The sequence below is a fragment of the Oncorhynchus tshawytscha genome, linkage group LG31 (assembly GCF_018296145.1).
Source record: "Oncorhynchus tshawytscha isolate Ot180627B linkage group LG31, Otsh_v2.0, whole genome shotgun sequence".
NCBI lineage: Eukaryota > Metazoa > Chordata > Actinopteri > Salmoniformes > Salmonidae > Oncorhynchus > Oncorhynchus tshawytscha.
In genome coordinates, this window is record NC_056459.1 from 5,964,516 (window position 1) to 5,981,764 (window position 17,249).

Consider the following 17,249-nt stretch of genomic DNA (forward strand, 5'->3'; position numbering starts at 1 on the left):
AACCCAAATATAAGTCTCCAGGTTTTCATTGATTTGTCTAGTTGGTGCTCCACACACACAGAACATGTTTGACGGAACAGGCACTGCACACCCTAACACACACAATAGCAGTAATTGTTCAAGATGGACATCCCTGATTTTGTGTAATCGTCTCCAAGATAGTTGTATCAGCTGACTACATTGTCCCAAGTCAACAAATGCTGCCTTTAGATTTACAATTGCTCTTTGGTACATGCTAGTGGCTTTGTCATAAAATGACAGTGTCTTATCTTTTGTTAAGCTAAACTGAGTGAGGAGGGGGTTTTCAGGAGTCCCATCTCCTCAGACTTACTGGCTGAGCAAAAACAACTGGTAAGTGACTTGTTCTGCTCATTGAGAGAATGATGCCATCTACTGACAGATTAATGTAGTACCTCTAGTTGTGTTTGTGGACTAGTTCTATTATACTGTACATTAAATTCTCTACAGTGGCAGCCCTGTAATCACACAACTCATTCATTATACATTGTAAATGGAGCAGAAGACTAGCATTTGCCCTTTGTGTCATGTGTGGTGTTGGGGTAAAAAGCAATAAAGGAATGAAGAGACGAAACAACAGCGTATGATATAGGCATAAAATACCAATTTATTACTTTGCACAATAACACAAATATTCCCTGCAGGCTAAAAAAAATAAAAAATAAAAATTCAACATGTCATGTCACATAGCGAATACAGCGAGTGATTAGGCGCCTTTGTGGGAGGGGCCTGAGGAAGCCCCACCCCCTCCCCAGCAGGTCAGACAGGGTACCTTTCTATTGCTATTGGACAGTCACACAGCTCAGACCACTAGCAGAAAACAGCAGAGCTACACACCAGAATAAAGAAGAAAATTAAATTACACAATGTCAAATAACAAACCTGTAGTCATTATATCAAAGAGGAATTAAAAAATAAAATCATGCTCGCTTTCAAACGGGGCACAGAAAGAATGGTTCGTTAAAAAGGTTAAAAAGGAGGTATTCCTGTGGCCGTGGACACCTTGGGCCGAGGCCCCCCACAGAGAGGAAGTGCGCTTGTGTGGGTGGCCAGCAGGGTGGCGCCACGAGACAGGACAGCCCCAAGAGGCGTGGCAGGGCACAAACCAGGAAGTGGAGGCCTAAATGGACGCTACACTGAAGCCTGTGCGGGGGCGAGAGTTCAAGTCTTTAGCGGGCCCACTTTTGAAGAAAGTACCTCGTTTGTCTTCAGGCCACGACATAAAGGCTCGAACGCTCAGCCTCTAGTAGCCTGTGCCTCCGTTTTTTACTGACATTTGTGTAGGAATCTTTCAAATACGTCTCGAGGAGAGTGGACGATATTGCTAGCCTATAACAGTCTCACTAAATTCATAAACATTTACCATATTTTTCCCCCCCCTCCTGTCTCTTAATAAATATAATTCTAAAGAGATTTTTTTAGAGACAATACTCTGGCATGCAGGCGAGCAAAGTCTAAATGTTATCTTTTTTAAATGTTTATTCTCAGAGCCTAAAGAGCTAGTCCACTGAATGCACATTCCCACTGATTGATACAGGCAACAAAACTAGTTACAGAAACACAAACGGCGACAGAGAGCAGACCAACAGCCACGTCGACGAGAAGAATTATAGCTTTTTCCTCATTCGAAAACTGGATTCTGGGTTAATATTGCTTTGCAATGATAATATGTTCAAAACTGGGGAGTCATCACCGCCTTTGGATCCCCTGCTAGGAGACCACACCCACATCCTGGACAATGCTCCAGTCTGGCCACACCCACAGGAACACACTCTGCAGACTACCACACCAGGCTGAATCAACGCAGCACCCTTGCCGCGTGGGAAAACTAGTGCACGTCTCCACAACAGCTTAGCCCCGCCCCTCAAACTTATTGCATGCAACGCCTGGACCGCCACCATGCTTCCCCTCCCATAGGCAAGCGCCCACGCCCTCGACAGGTAGGCGCTCAAAACTCATTCATAGCAAACCTGCTGCTTAACGTATGGTTTATTACAAAAGGGTTTCTCGCTGAGCCGACCCCCCCTGACGAGGCGTGCACGCCGCCGTCGACCCCCGCCCCATCCTCACCGCGAGTTATGCACAACCATACCCACGACTGTGGTTAAATTGGATCTTTAACCGCGGTCGTGACTGGTCAGGTGTCATTAGATCCAAGGGCAGTGCTTATGCTTTATGTTCATATCTGGTGTTCAAAACATTATTTCATTAAAAAATACCAGAAGTTTAGACTTGGATAGATATACTTGTTCAAATACACACAAACTATCATAGAAACACATTATGAAGTTCTAAAAATGTAACTCATTGCCTATTGCATACCTCTTTTTTTTACCACTGTCTGTCCCAGTTTCTTCCTAATGCCAGCTCTGATTGTCACCTTTCATCCATTCGAACCAAAACCCCCTGCTGCCAACAATACTCACCAGATGAGCACTGATGGTAGCCTCCTGTTTTACCAGTCAGGAGTAACGGTGATAGATCAACACAGATGTTCCCTACTGGAGAACACAACCAAACCATTCCCTAACACCATAAACTACTACATAACTGAGGAGCAGAAGGGCGCATAAACTGATACACCTTGGGCCTCCCCCACGCCGGAGGCCCCCCACCTTGGGCCTCCCCCACACCGGAGGCCAGAATGCTACAAAGTGTCTAACTCTAAACCCAGCCACTGATCTCCTAACTACACATCTGGTTGCTGCCGGTTTGATAATTATCATAATCGTAGATAAGAACATTAACAACAACAATAAGAACAACAAACATACCAACTATGTCTGAACAATAGTTAAGATTAGCCACAAAAACAGTTTTATATTAAACTCTTACAAATTCCGCTTTTTGATTTGTATGTATAAATGCATAAAGGTAAGAGAAGAGTGCCCTCTGTTGCTTTACCTAGCGTCCCCGGTCAGTGCAATGAATTGGCCGGTAGCAAAGGAGACCCCAAAAGTTAAGTGAATGTGTTTTCCTGCTCTGAAAAATTCAGACGACTAGCGCCTTGCTAAAAAACATGCTCCACCCCAACAATGTCATAACCGTTGAGACAAACAAGTTTAAGGGATGGATCCCCTTCCTCACACGGGGCACCAACTAAGACGGCTTAGCCCAATGCCGTAAACCCTCACGAAGCTCTCAACCATTCAATAGGTCCCATTGCCCAGTCAGCCACACCGGCTAAACCACGGTTGCTACTGCTACACATATACCCACCGGCCTCTGTGAAGCCTGTATAGTTCAATCTGTTCTATAGATGTAAATATTTATATATACGTAATGTGTGAATATAAAAACATCAAATCTGAGGCATTTACAGCAGTTATCTCCTTGATTTTCCCTTTACAATTCAGTGGCCTGCCATGAAACACACACACGCACACGTATATACACAAACACACTTATTCTTCGCTAAATGGGAGAATAAAGAGTAATGGGTATGGATACCCAGATGACCTCGCTTGTAAAAGACTGAAGAAAAGGAGAAACATGATCATAAAAGGAAAAAAAATATATTCTCAAAAAAAGGTCCACCCCACCCATGTTTCCACGCATACCCCCAATGACCCCCACCAACCCAAGACCTTATGAAAGGTTTTCACCCAAAGGGGCTTTGAGGTAAAAAGTAGACAGAGTCCTGCTTAGCTAGAAGAGCTGCCACTGACGATTGGCGTCAGTCCGCTCCATTGCTCAGTGTTACAAAAAAAATACACAAAAAAAAGACATTGAAAAGGAAAAATAAAAAATAAAATGGCTCAACTTGTGTATGCGTGTATTTGCTTTCTCTGTACATTGGAAACCCCGCGGTCTCTCGGTGCCGGATTGCTGGTAGAAGGCGGCTCAATCGGGAACGCCGGATGTCGTTTTTTCCCGAAAAGGAAAATACTCCATTGGCACACTTCACTGGCTTCGAACCGCTTTGGTGCAGATCAAGACGCAAGAGAAAGATAGAGACTGGCAAAAAAAGAGAGAGAGAGAGAGAGAGAGAGAGAGAGAGAGAGAGAGAAGGGACAGAACCTGCACCCATTGCTGGCGTGGCTCAGGCGAAGTACATTGTGTGCTGGGTATCATAGTGGATCTGGACTGCCTTGGCTAGGGCCAGGGGGTCCCGACCGTTACTCTGGCCCGACACGTGGCTGCCCTCCGCACTGCAGGACAGGACAAGAGAAAGGGGTCAGATACATGATAAAGTAACAGAAGCAAAAGCCCAACTGTTTGGTTGCACCATTACAACTTACGGTCATTTTGAACTAAATCTACCAGAATGCATTTGCATCAACATGCCAAACAAAAATGGTATATTCAGTAAAGCTAGATGCATAATATGTTGCAGATATAAATCTAACATATAGGGCAGCTAATACAGCCCATTAGTGTCTGTTCAGGCTAAAAGGACATTTCATATATAGTCCCCTGTGTAATTACTGGGACAATGAAGCATGTTTTTTTTCCCTTTTGGCTCTGTACTTAAGCACTTTGATTTGAAATGATACAATGACTGAGGTTGAAGTGCAGACTGTCTGCTTTAATTTGAGGTTATATTCATCCATATCGGGTGAACCCTTTAGAAATTACACCACTTTTTGTACGTAGTCCCCCCCAAATAACAATATATAATACATTTCTAAACACTTCTACATTAATGTGGATTCTACCATGATTACGGATAATCCTGAATGATTCGTGAATAATGATGCGTGAGAAAGATAGACACACAAACATCATACCCCCAAGACATGCTAACCTTTCACCATTACAATAAAGGGAGGTTAGCATTTTTGGGGTATGATATTTGTGTGTCTAACTTTCTCACGCATCATTATTCACGATTCATTCAGGATTATCCGTAATCATGGTAGAATCCACATTAATGTAGAAGTGTTTAGAAATGTATTATATATTGTTATTTACAATAAAAGTGACTCCAAATTGATTAATACATTTACCATTCATTTATATTGGGCACAAAATACTCTGAAACATAACCAAAAACAAACAGCAAGTGCAGCCAACAAATTTGTTGAGTTTGTCCCAGTACTTTTGGTCTCCTAAAATGGGGGGGACTACATAGAAAAAATGGTGTAATTTCTAAATGGTTCACCCGATATGGATTGAATAGAACCTCAAATTAAAGCAGACAGTCTGCACTTTAACCTCAGTCATTGTATCATTCCAAATCCGAAGTGCTGAAGTACAGAGCCAAAAGAAAACGGTCCCAATAACTACAGAGGGCACTGTATATCTGTGATATCCCTCAGTATTCAGAACTTGTGCCTTGCCACTTTCCTCAGTACCTGTCGTGATCTTTGTCCACCAGGTGGTAGCGGGCGCGGAAAGCCACCAGCCGGGCGTAGTAGGCTGGCGCGGGGATGGAGACTGAGCGGGTGCAGCGGACGTAGGTGTGGCACAGCTGGTAGGTGAGCAGCTGGAGCTCGTCGGCCGTGAAGCAGTTGTCGTCCCACAGGACGTGGTAGTGGGAGGGCCGGCTGGTGCCCTGGATCCCAGCATGGCTGCACAGGTAGAAGTCAAACTCGGAGGGGTGGGTGATTGTGCTGTCCACCGTGGTTCCGGCTGGGACGTTGCCACTCTTTCCAACCTGTAGGGGGAGATAGTTGCGATTAAAGACATTGGATATGCTGGGGTGCAAGCTGAAGAGGGGCTAACTCGCTCTGCAACCAGTCTGTAACTTCGGCTGTGTCTAAATCATGAATCTAGTGAAATGTCAGCTCAGATATTACTCCGGAGATAGGAGTTTTGAGAGATGCATTTAAAAAGTATTGAAACACTGCCAAAACCCAGGTACAGATGTCGTTTCATCCACAAATGGTTTACAGGTGGGTAATCTGATCCTAGACCTGCGGTTAATTGCACCATCTACATCAGGGATGTCAAAGTCAATTCCCGGAGGGCTGGGTGTCCTCGCCCCTCCCATGTACTTGATCGATCATTTGAAAAGGTAATTGCTTAGGAAGTTCCCTCAAAAACCACAGACACAGCCCTCCAGGAAGTGAGTTGACACCCCTGCTCTACATGGGTCTCTACTCACCCTCTCGGCCTTGTCTGAGCAGAAGAGGCGGGTGTGGTGGCGTTTCTGAACCACGATGTAGGTGATGCCCGGTCGGTAGTCCTCCTCCAAGCTGATACAGGCCTTCCTGATAGCTATCAACTCCGGCCACGCCACCTACACACACAGCCACCCACACAGACATAGAAACAGTGAGATTCACATTGCATGGAAAAATGCATTGATATGATTCTCTGGATGAGTCAAAGTTGGCTGCGTTTACACAGGTAGCCTAATTCTGATATTTTGCCCAATTATTGGCCAAAGATCTGATCCGATTGGTCAAAAGACCAATAATTGAGCAAAAGATCAGAATCGGGCTGCCTGTGTAAACACAGTAAGATGCTATATCCAGGGCACTGTGGCACAAATCACTAGGGACCAAACTTGTTCTCATCTTTCCTTTACAACTTGAGATATAGTGTAGAAACAGGGTTAATTGGAGAGGGAGATCCGTCTGGATATACTTTGAGTCAGTATTGAACCGTCAATGCCCAACACTGATAGGAGACCATGGTTTTGCTGGGGTGCGAGGGGCCGTACCTTTTAAAGGGATAAGCAGCCACTGACTCACAATGAGAAATCATAAAGCAATGTCATTCAACGGTCAATTCAGAACAGAGTCAAAACTTGAAAACCAACGAGACGCATCAAACCCTCCTGGTCACCCCCTCCTCACCTGTTTCATTTGGCCCTCGGACACGCCACCGCGGTAGTAGATGATGCGGGTGGGCTTGAAGCGTGTGGACTTGTAGAACTGGATCAGCAACTCACGCACCATGTTGGTCAGGTCCTGGATGACCTCCTGGCTGTACAGCTGCTCCTGGGACAGGTCCTGGCGCGACGTCTGCACGCGCACCGTGGCACAGTAGCGGCTGGGGTGGCCGTCCATGCTGCCCACCACCGCCGCGATGGAGGGCTTCTTGCCGTCGCCGGCTGGAGGGTGAGTAACGTCCGCCCCCAGGAAGATGACAGGTTGCTGGAACACAGAGGGTCTGGAGGTAGGGAGAAGTTTACATTATTTACATGTTTTTTTTTATAAAGATATGGCAATAAAATAAACGTACGTGTGTGTGTGTGTGTATATATGAGTGTTGCTTTGCTCTTAGAGCAGAGGTATAAGTCTTCAGCATAATACATTTGAGAATTGATTGACATGTTATGGACATAACAGAATGTGGATAGGCAATTGATTGTTGTGTGGGTGTATTGCGCTTTCATTGATGATTAAGCAGTGGGCTGTTTTATTCACAGTTGTACTGCATCAGTGTTGCCTTTAGGCAATTTCTTCAAAGCCATGAAGGCTTGGAAGACCATCGTGAGAACAACATCACTTGTAGCGAGACACAATCTTGAGTATACGACATTGAACAAACACAAAATGTAAAGTGTTGGTTTCATGTGCTAAAACACTTTTTTTTATTTATTTTTTTTAAATCTGACATTTTCCATACAAACAAAAAGCCGATTTCTCGCAAATTTTGTGTACAGCTTGTTTATATCACTTTTCGTGAGCATTTCTCCTTTGCCAAGATAATCCAGCCGCCTGACAAGTGTGGGATATGAAGAAGCTGATTAAAACAGCAGGTTCCCCTTGTGCTGGGGACAATAAAAGATGTCTCAAGTTGAGGAAGCGTGCAATTGGCATGTTGACTGCAGGAATGTCCACCAGAGCTGTTGCCAGAGAATTTAATGTTAATTTATCAACCATAAGCTGCATCCAACGTCATTTTAGAGAATTTAGCAGCATGTCCAACCAGTCTCACAACCGCAGACCACTTGTAACCCACACCAGCCCAGGACCTCCATAGGCAGCTTCTTCACCTGCAGGATCATCTGAGGGGTGGTGGGGGTGCTGAGGAGTATTTGTCTGTAATAAAGCCCTTTTGTGGAGAAAAACTCATTTCTGATTGGCTCCCCATGGCCACACCCCTGCCCAGTCATGTGAAATTACATAGATTAGGGCCTAATGAATTTATTTCAATTAACTGATTTCCTTATATGAATTGTAACTCTTTAAAATTGCATGTATGAGTATGCGTGTGTGTGGTTGCCACCTCTGATGGGGCACAAGGACGTTGTTGATGCCACCCAGTTTGGCGTTGATCTTGAGGCAGAGGTTGGAGAGGGTTTGGGGGGATGTCTTCACCACGTTCTTCACTTGGACACACTGAGTGGCCATGCCCAGGAGAGTGTCTCCTACCCGCTTTACCTCCGCTGTGGCACCAGGACCATAGGGACACAGAAAAGTAATTGAGCTCTAATAATTCTCAAATGCAAGAGTAGCTAGTAGATTGGTTCTCTTAACATTTTAAGCATGAATAGTGAACTAGTGTTCCTCAAGTCACTAGTGGAAATTGAGGGGGGTTTGCTCCCCTACCACCATTTTCAAGCCTTCCAATTATATTTGATCAAATATCTTATACAAATCCAAAAGAGGAATTGCATTTTTTTTTTAAAGACAGTAGGAAGAGACAGACAACCTAGTTGAAGTTAGTTTGCCCTTCTTTCAACATAATAGATTTCCCCAAATAAAGAATAGATTTCCCAACTAATGTAGTATGATTCTTACCGTAGACAGGGGTTTTGCCGGGCAGGATGACCACGATGAGCTGCAGTCCCACATAGGACATCTTCAGGTGTTTGAACATGGGTTCCACGCTGTCCGCTCCCTGGGCGTATTTACAGAAACACGGCTGTCCCTGGATGGGCATCCCCGCGTCCTTCGAGATCTTCCTCAGCTGGTCTGTGAAGCTCCTAGAAAACCATGAACAAACCTTCAGGGAATCTAGTCTAGAGCCAGAATACTGCATTCAAACTGTTGAACAATAAGTTGAAATTCTGTGGTCAAAATCCTAACTTAAGATATATTTGCGTAGTATGCATACATCAATGGGAGATGTACATCATATTTTAGATAAGCCCACATATCTTAAAAGTTTGGATTTGGCCCTAAATGAGTAATGATCACCACACAGACTAAGCTGGGCTATGGAGATTTGTGGGAATAGGAAAAGAGAAAGGGTGAAGGTGTGTCTCCCATGTTGACGGGCAAATGACTCACTTGAGCAGGTCCTCTCTGCACTGTTTCTGTGGGGCGAAGCAGGCCACAGCCCACACCTTGATCTCGATCCCGGCGTAGAACTGCTTCCCCCGCATGTCCCACACGCCCTGGTTGGGCGTGGCCACGGTCTTATTCTGCGGAGAGAGTCCCTACGCTCTTAGTGAACCCCCCGGTTTAACCAGCCGACACAGCAGATACAACTCCCCAGCTTCCTGCCTGCACCACGCACATGGTGCGTGTAGAAGTTGCACCTTCCCAGTGATACAGGGTCAGATCTTTTTACATACAACTAATGGGGGTGATTAGGATGGGGGGGGGTAGGAGAATCTGACCCTAGATCTGTGGTTCGAGGCAACTTCTACCGTAAGATCCTATTACACAGTTTAGCCCATTGCAAGAAGCATGCAGGCGAAACCTCCACGTACTAGACCGCACCGGAAGCTTATTCAACAGGGCAGAACGTTCACGTATGGAATAGACACTACAATATAAGATGAGCAAATACTTTACACTGTGATAAGACTGGAGGCTACCACCCTTCCAGTTGTATCAACAACAAATTTTGCTGATACACATCTAGGTGCCATGTGTTATTCAATCCATTCCTACTAAAGCTAACTTAGATAGATGTACATCTATCTCTCAGGGTCCGTATCCACATGCAATTCTCCAGCAAGCTATACGTATAAAAATGCGCAGCTCAAGAAAGAAAAAGCCCTGAAGACTGAGGTGCCGATCCAGCATTGAATCACAGATGTCCACAGTAATTATAGCAACATACTGTATGTTATAAACATCAGCATGATAAAACAGTGATGGTGACAAAACACAAGGACAGTCACTTGTCTCATCACGAACCCATTAGAGCTACAACATAGCCATAGCAGTTAAAATGGCTGAAAGATGTGCCAGTCATACAAACGAAGTATTGAGAAAAACATTTCAAAGGATGAAGACTCAATTACCCAGCAGTCCAAAACACTCGAGAAGAGACTGTAAAATGGGCCCAATAAAATGCATAGAAACCAGCAATACCGTGCCAAAACTGTCAGTACATCTCTATTAAAGCCATTTCTGTGACCAAATGTTTTACAGTCCACATGGGGCCTACAAGAAGGTCTGTGGTAGAGGTCTACCCGTACCAAACATTATTACGCTATATAAAGACTGGATGGAACTCATTATGTAGAAACCAAGTATATAGCCTACCGTAATTTCCGGATTATAAACCGCTACTTTATTCCCACGCTTTGAACCTCGCTGTTTATACAATGATGCGGCTAATTTATGGATTTTTCCCGCTTTCACAAGATTCATGCCACCAAAAAAAGTGAGCACAGTCACAATGTGACGTAAATGGAGCGCGCTCAAACTTCCCATCATTCTGATTACGGTAGTCATTTCGTCACCCTCATCATGGCAAAGACACGGAGAAATGCATATGATGCAGCTTTCAAGTTGAAGGCGATCGATCTGGCTGTTGGAAAAGGAAATAGAGCTGCTGCACGGGAGCTTGGCCTTAATGAGTCGATGATAAGACGTTGGAAACAGCAGCGTGAGGAACTGACTCCGTGCAAAAAGACAACAAAAGCTTTCAGAGGGAAGAAAAGCAGATGGCCCAAAGTATTTGCAGCCACTCGACATCAGTGTAAATCGTGCATTTAAGGTGGCACTCCTTGTTCAGTGGGAGGCTTGGATGACAAGTGGGGAGAAATCCTTCACTAAAACGGCCGCAGGCGAAGAGCAATTTATGGTCAAGTCTGCCAGTGGGTCCTGACAGCATGGAGCATTGTCAAAAAATCCACTATCATCAACGGGTTTCGAAAGGCTGGACTGCTGCGTGTTGAAGGGGCAGCATGAGCTCAGCGGGGTATTTGCCTCCGGATGAAAGTGACGAGAGCGACAATGAAAACGATCCAACATCGGATGAAGCAATTCTGAGGATATACAACTCTGACACCGAAGGAGATGACTTCAGTGGTTTCAGTGCACAGGAGGAGGAAGATAGTGACCAAGTTCATTTGTTTCAATGTACCGGTAGGCACCTGCGGCTTATAGACACGTGCGGCTTATTTATGTACAAAATACATATTTTTAAATTCAGTGGGTGCGGTTTATATTCAGGTGCGCTTAATAGTCCAGCAATTACGGTACATATAACAAACGCACACACACACAGCACCAGTCAAAAGTCTTGACACACACTCTTTCAAGGGTTTTTATTTTACAATGTAGAAAATAGTAAGAAATCGAAATATATTTTAGATTCTTCAAATAGCCACAGCAAAGCTGTCAAATAGCCTTGACAGCTTTGCACACTCTTAGCATTCTCCCAACCAGCTTAACATGGAATGCTTTTTCAACAGTCTTGGATTTCCCTCATATGCTGAGCACTTGTTGACTGATTTTCCTTCATTCTGCGGTTCAACTCATTCCAAACCATCTCAATTGGGTTGAGGTCGGGTGATTGTGTAGGTCAGGTCATCTGATGCAGCACTCCATCACTCTTCTTCTTTGTCAAATAGCCTTTTACACAGCCTAGAAGTGTGTTGGGTCATTGTCCTGTTGCGTATCGCTGCAGAATGCTGTGGTAGCCATGCTGGTTAAGTGTGCCTTGAATTCTAAATAATTCACGACAGTGTCACCAGCAAAACACCCCCAAACTATCACACCTCCTCCATGCTTCACGGTGGGAACCACACATGGAGATCATCCGTTCACGTACTCAGAGTCTCACAAAGACACGGAGATCGGAACCAAAAATTTGGACTCATACCAAAGGGCAGATTTCCACCGGTCGAATGTCCAGTGCTCGTGTATTTCGTGTCTTCCTTTCCTGTGGCGGTCCTCATGAGAGCCAGTTTCATCATAGCGCTTGATGGTTTTTGAGACTGCACTTGAAGGTTTAAAATGTGGAAATGTTCTGTGTTGACTGACCTTCATGTCTTAAAGCAATGATGGACTGTCATTCTCTTTGCTTATTTGAGCTGTTTTTGCTATAATATGGACCTTTACCAAATAGAGCTACCGTCTGTATACCACCCCTACCTTGTCACAACACAACTGATTGGCTCAAAAGTATTAAAAAGGAAATAATTAATTGAAATGTTAATTGAAATGCATTCCAGGTGACTACCTCGTGAAGCTGGTTGAGAGAATGCCAAGAATGTGCAAAGCTGTCATCAAGGCAAAGGGTGACGACAAAGGGGGCGGCAGGTAGCCTAGTGGCTAGAGCAGTAACCGAAAGGTTGCTAGATCGAATCCCCGAGCTGACAAGGTAAAAATCTGTCATTCTGCCCCTGAACAATGTGTTTCCTACGCCGTGCTTCACAGTAGGTATGGTGTTCTTTGGATGCAACTCCGCATTCTTTGTCCTCCAAACACAACGAGTTGAGTTTTTACCAAAAAGTTATATTTTGGTGAAACCAGAACTTTTTGGTAAAAACTCAACTCGTCGTGTTTGGAGGACAAAGAATACCTACTGTGAAGCATGGGGTGGAAACATCATGCTTTGGGGCTGTTTTTCTGCAAAGGGACCAGGACGATTGATCCGTGTAAAGGAAAGAATGAATGGGGCCATATATCGTGAGATTTTGAGTGAAAACCTCCTTCCATCAGCAAGGACATTGAAGATGAAACGTGGCTGGGTCTTTCAGCATGACAATGATCCCAAACACACTGCCCGGGCAACGAAGGAGTGGCTTCGTAAGAAGCATTTCAAGGTCCCGGAGTGGCCTAGCCAGTCTCCAGATCTCAACCCCATAGAAAATCTTTGGAGGGAGTTGAAAGTCCGTGTTGCCTTGCAACAGCCCCAAAACATCACTGCTCTAGAGGAGATCTGCATGGAGGAATTGGCAAAAATACCAGCAACAGTGTGTGAAAACCTTGTGAAGACTTACAGAAAACATTTGACCTCTGTCATTGCCAACAAAGGGTATATAACAAAGTATTGAGATAAACTTTTGTTATTTGACCAAATACTTATTTTCCACCATAAATTTGCAAATAAATTCATTAAAAATCCTACAATGTGATTTTATGGATTTTTTTTTTCTCATTTTTTCTGTCATAGTTGAAGTGTACCTATGATGAAAATTACAGGCTTCTCATCTTTTTAAGTGGGAGAACTTGCACAATTGGTGGCTGACTAAATACTTTTTTGCCCCACTGTATGTCAAGGCCTACCTTCAAACTCAGTGCCTCTTTGCTTGACATCATGGGAAAATCAAAAGAAATCAGCCAAGACCTTAGAAAACAAATTGTAGACCTCCACAAGTCTGGTTCATCCTTGGGAGCAATTTCCAAATGCCTGAAGGTTCCACGTTCATCTGTTCAAACAATAGTACGCAAGTATAAACACCATCGGACCACGCAGCTGTCACACAACTCAGGAAGGTGATGCGTTCTGTCTCCTAGAGATACTTACTTTTGTGCAAAAAGTGCAAATCAATCCCAGAACAACAGCAAAGAACCTTGTGAAGATGCTGGAGGAAACGGGTACAAAAGTATTTATATCCACAGTAAAACGAGTCCTATATCGACATAACCTGAAATGCCGCTCAGCAAGGAAAAAGCCACTGCTCCAAAAACGCTATAATAAAATCCAGACTACAGTTTGTAACTGCACATGGGGACAAAGATCATACTTTTATAAATATAACTGTTTGGCCATAATGACCATTGTTGTCTTTGGAGGAAAAAGGGGGAGGCTTGCAAGCCAAAGAACACCATCCCAACCGTGAAGCATGGGGGTGGCAGCATCATGGTGTGGGGGTGCTTTACTGCAGGAGGGACTGGTGCACTTCACAAAATAGATGGCATCATGAGGTAGGGAAATTGTGTGGATATATTGAAGCAACATCTCAAGACATCAGTCAGGAAGTTAAAGCTTGGTCGCAAATGGGTATTCCAAATGGACAATGACCCCAAGCATACTTCCAAAGTTGTGGCAAAATGGCTTAAGGACAACAAAGTCAAAATATGTGGCCATCACAAAGCAGTGACTTAAATCCTATAGAAAATTTGTGGGCATAACTGAAAAAGCGTGTGCGAGCAAGGAGGCCTACAAACCTGACTCAGTTACACCAGCTCTGTCAGGAGGAATGAGCCAAAATTCACCCAACTTATTGTGGGAAGCTTGTGGAAGGCTACCCGAAACGTTTGACCCAGGTTAAACAATTTAAAGGCAATGCTACCAAATGCGAATTGAGTGCATGTAAACTTCTGACCCACTGGGAATGTGATGAAATAAATAAAAGCGGAAATAAATCTCTACTATTATTCTGACATTTCACATTATTAAAATAAAGTGGTGATCCTAACGGACCTAAAAAAACAGGGAATTTTTACTAGGATTGAATGTCAGGAATTGTGAAAAACTGAGTTTGAATGTATTTGGCTAAGGTATATGTAAACTTCCGACTTCACCTGTATGTCCAAACTTATGACTGGTACCACACACACAATATGCAATAATAAATGCCCTTGAGGGATGTTGGAAGGAATTTCTTGCGGCAACTTCATGGAAGTTGGTGGCAAATTTGAGGCAAACTAAATAGTGTGCCACAAAATGTTGCCAGAAGTTTGCAAATGTTTGCCACTAGTGGTAATCCGCAGCAAACCTCTGGCAATAATAATATTTATTGCCACTATTGGCAAACAGTTAGCCAGAGTTGTTTTTATTTTCTGGACAACAATTCTCTCAAGATTCTATTTGAATCAGTGGCAAACCTGTGGCAACAATATGTGTTGCTGCTAGTTGCAAACAGTTCACCAGAAGCCGTTTCTGGGGAACACATGAGTTCCAAGACCAGTAACCGTTGACAACCAATCAAGGGGATTAGGAAAATCTGCTGGAAAATGGAAACCAAGCTACCTACCAAAGTGGTCTGGAATGAGTCCAACTTCATTAACCTTCCTAATAAACGTGAAAAGTGCTAGCTAATTGATGCCTAGTTAGCAGTGTCATGTTTTATGGGATAGAGTGAAAGGGTTGAGGCAGGTTAAATAAGGATTTTTAAGCCTCAAGACAATTGAGAAATGGATTGTGTATGTGTGCCATTCGGTGGGTGAATTGGTAAGACAAAATATTGAAGTGCCTTTGAACGGGGTATGGTAGCAGGTGCCAGGAGCACCGGTTTGTGTCAGGAACTGCAACGCTGCTGGGTTTTTCACACTCAACAGTTTACCGTGTGTATCAAGAATGGTCCACCACCCAAAGGACATCCAGCCAACTTGCTGGCCCATGTTGGAGTCAACACTTTCAACACCTTGTGGAGTCCGTGCCCCAATTAATATTTGGAACGCTCTTCATGTTTTGTAGACTCAATGTATGTGTGCACCAGGTCAAGACTTCTTCAAGGCAATAATTCATTTTGGACAAATAATATGAACTGCTTTTGTTGCTTATCTTCCACCCAAGTCTTATACACACCTGAGTCAGGGAGAAGAGACAACTGTCTCTTAAATGATGAAGTCCCCGGTCTAGATTGAATATCATAATTCATTGATTCGTTTTAATTGGTTGTATTGAGGCTTGGCTGGAGAAAAAAATAATAATAATAAAAAAAAAAAATGTAAATCGAGGAACAGTTGGCCACACATTTAATGGTAGATTTAGTAGGCATAAATCCCAGTTTATGCTAGTTACAATGTTTCTTCTTATAGCATTTATACAAGGCAGAAACTTTGTTGAGAAGCATTGCAACATCAAGCCAATTGTCACAGCCGACCCAGTTTTTCCAAAGCCAAACCATTAGCCTCTGAGTCTACCTTAAGATGCCAAAATAGAAAATGTTTTCAGTAATCATTTTTTTGTGTGTCCTAATTTTGTTTTTGTGTTTGATTGTTTCAGTTCATGCATTCAGCAAGCTTGGATGAAGGACTTCCACAGAGCAGCAATCTCCAAAGTTCACTCAAAAAGGCAATAGTTCTGACCTGGTTTTGATTTAGTTCTTTAAATGTATTTAAATTGTGTTAATTATAATTTAAACTTGCATTGGGTGAAAGATATTGCTCAGTTATCACTTGGCTCATGTAAATTCTGTAGTTCCTAGAATTGTTTGCCAAAAAAATTCACAAGTTGCAACTGTTTGCATGTGAAAATACAAGCTTGGTGCCTACTTGCGGCAAATTGGCCAAAGGTATAACAACTGTTTGCCAGAAGACAGTTTTTTTCAGTAAGGGTTATTGAATTGAAATGTGCTGTGTGGCATGAAGTCTCATCCTCCTCCCCTTGAGTAGTCCCCTCACCCTTTTCATTCACACACACACGTATGGCCCATCCCTCCCATGAAACATTGACCCAGCCCAGTGCCCCAGTACTCACCCTGCCACAGTCCCGCCCAGTGTCGGTACTCACCCGGCCCCCATACTGCAGCATGGGCGCTGGGAGGACTCGGCCTGTCACCTCGGTCATGTCGTTGTGCACCACAATGCCAAACTCCTTCAGGTAGGGGTCGGGACCGCCGACCATGCTGTTGCTTTTGACCTGGGGGAGGCGTGAGGAAAGGTGGTGTGAAAGGAAGAAAGGGGTTAGGCAGGCAGAGAAGACATTGCTTCCTGCTAGTGTCTGAAGTATTTTTCTTGTTGTTGTTGAATCTATCATTTAGATTCCTACTGCAATCGACCGTTACCAATACCAGATCATCAATTCATTCATAAAGCCCTTTCAGCACAAAGTTACTTTACAGTAACCCGGCCCAGATTATATTGGGGGGGACATGGAATACTCAGTAAGGAAGCCATATGAGGCAAGAGATATGTGAGTTGGGGTTTCAAGACTGCAGACCTTTTCTGGACAACCACACTTCTTTAGAAAACAGTAACACAGATATTTGCAACTACTCAAAAGATCCAACAGTGCATTTTCCTTGCAAAAAAAACACGAATGGCTGCCTCAGACTACGGCACAAAGTTTCTAAACCCAGAGGTACAACGTCACGAGACTTCCGGGAACGCTTGCGAAACAGACCAGACCAGGGTTTGGTGTTCGAGAAGTCAATGAAAAAACTGAAAATTAACAACTATGGAATAAATTCTTGAAACTTAAAAGGCACAACCTAGATTTGAGCTAATACCTCAAGTAGTTGAACATGTTAT

At 43.8% G+C, this 17,249-nt stretch overlaps 1 protein-coding gene and 1 non-coding gene across 10 annotated transcripts in view; both read right to left on the reverse strand.

The window, feature by feature from the left end:
- Window positions 1-600: 600 nt before the first annotated feature.
- The window catches only part of ago4 (argonaute RISC component 4), a 34,837-nt gene continuing 18,188 nt past the window's right edge, over window positions 601-17,249 (reverse strand). For 3 of the 9 annotated variants that reach the window (XM_042310327.1, XM_024396059.2, XM_042310326.1), the window contains exons 10-17: window positions 16,510-16,638; window positions 9,150-9,283; window positions 8,658-8,842; window positions 8,143-8,302; window positions 6,765-7,080; window positions 6,068-6,202; window positions 5,316-5,617; window positions 601-4,169 (exon numbers count right to left, since the gene is read on the reverse strand). In XM_042310327.1, coding sequence (XP_042166261.1) covers window positions 4,061-4,169; window positions 5,316-5,617; window positions 6,068-6,202; window positions 6,765-7,080; window positions 8,143-8,302; window positions 8,658-8,842; window positions 9,150-9,283; window positions 16,510-16,638 — 1,470 coding nt within the window. In that variant the 3' untranslated portion in view covers window positions 601-4,060. Of the gene's footprint in view, window positions 4,170-5,315; window positions 5,618-6,067; window positions 6,203-6,764; window positions 7,081-8,142; window positions 8,303-8,657; window positions 8,843-9,149; window positions 9,299-16,476; window positions 16,639-17,249 lie in introns of all 9 variants that reach the window. The other 6 variants (XM_042310320.1, XM_042310322.1, XM_024396058.2 and 3 more) reach the window with 3 other exon arrangements.
- Window positions 7,341-7,424, reverse strand: LOC112230045. The gene has a single exon (XR_002950262.1). It is a non-coding gene; the product is annotated as a small nucleolar RNA SNORD35 (small nucleolar RNA).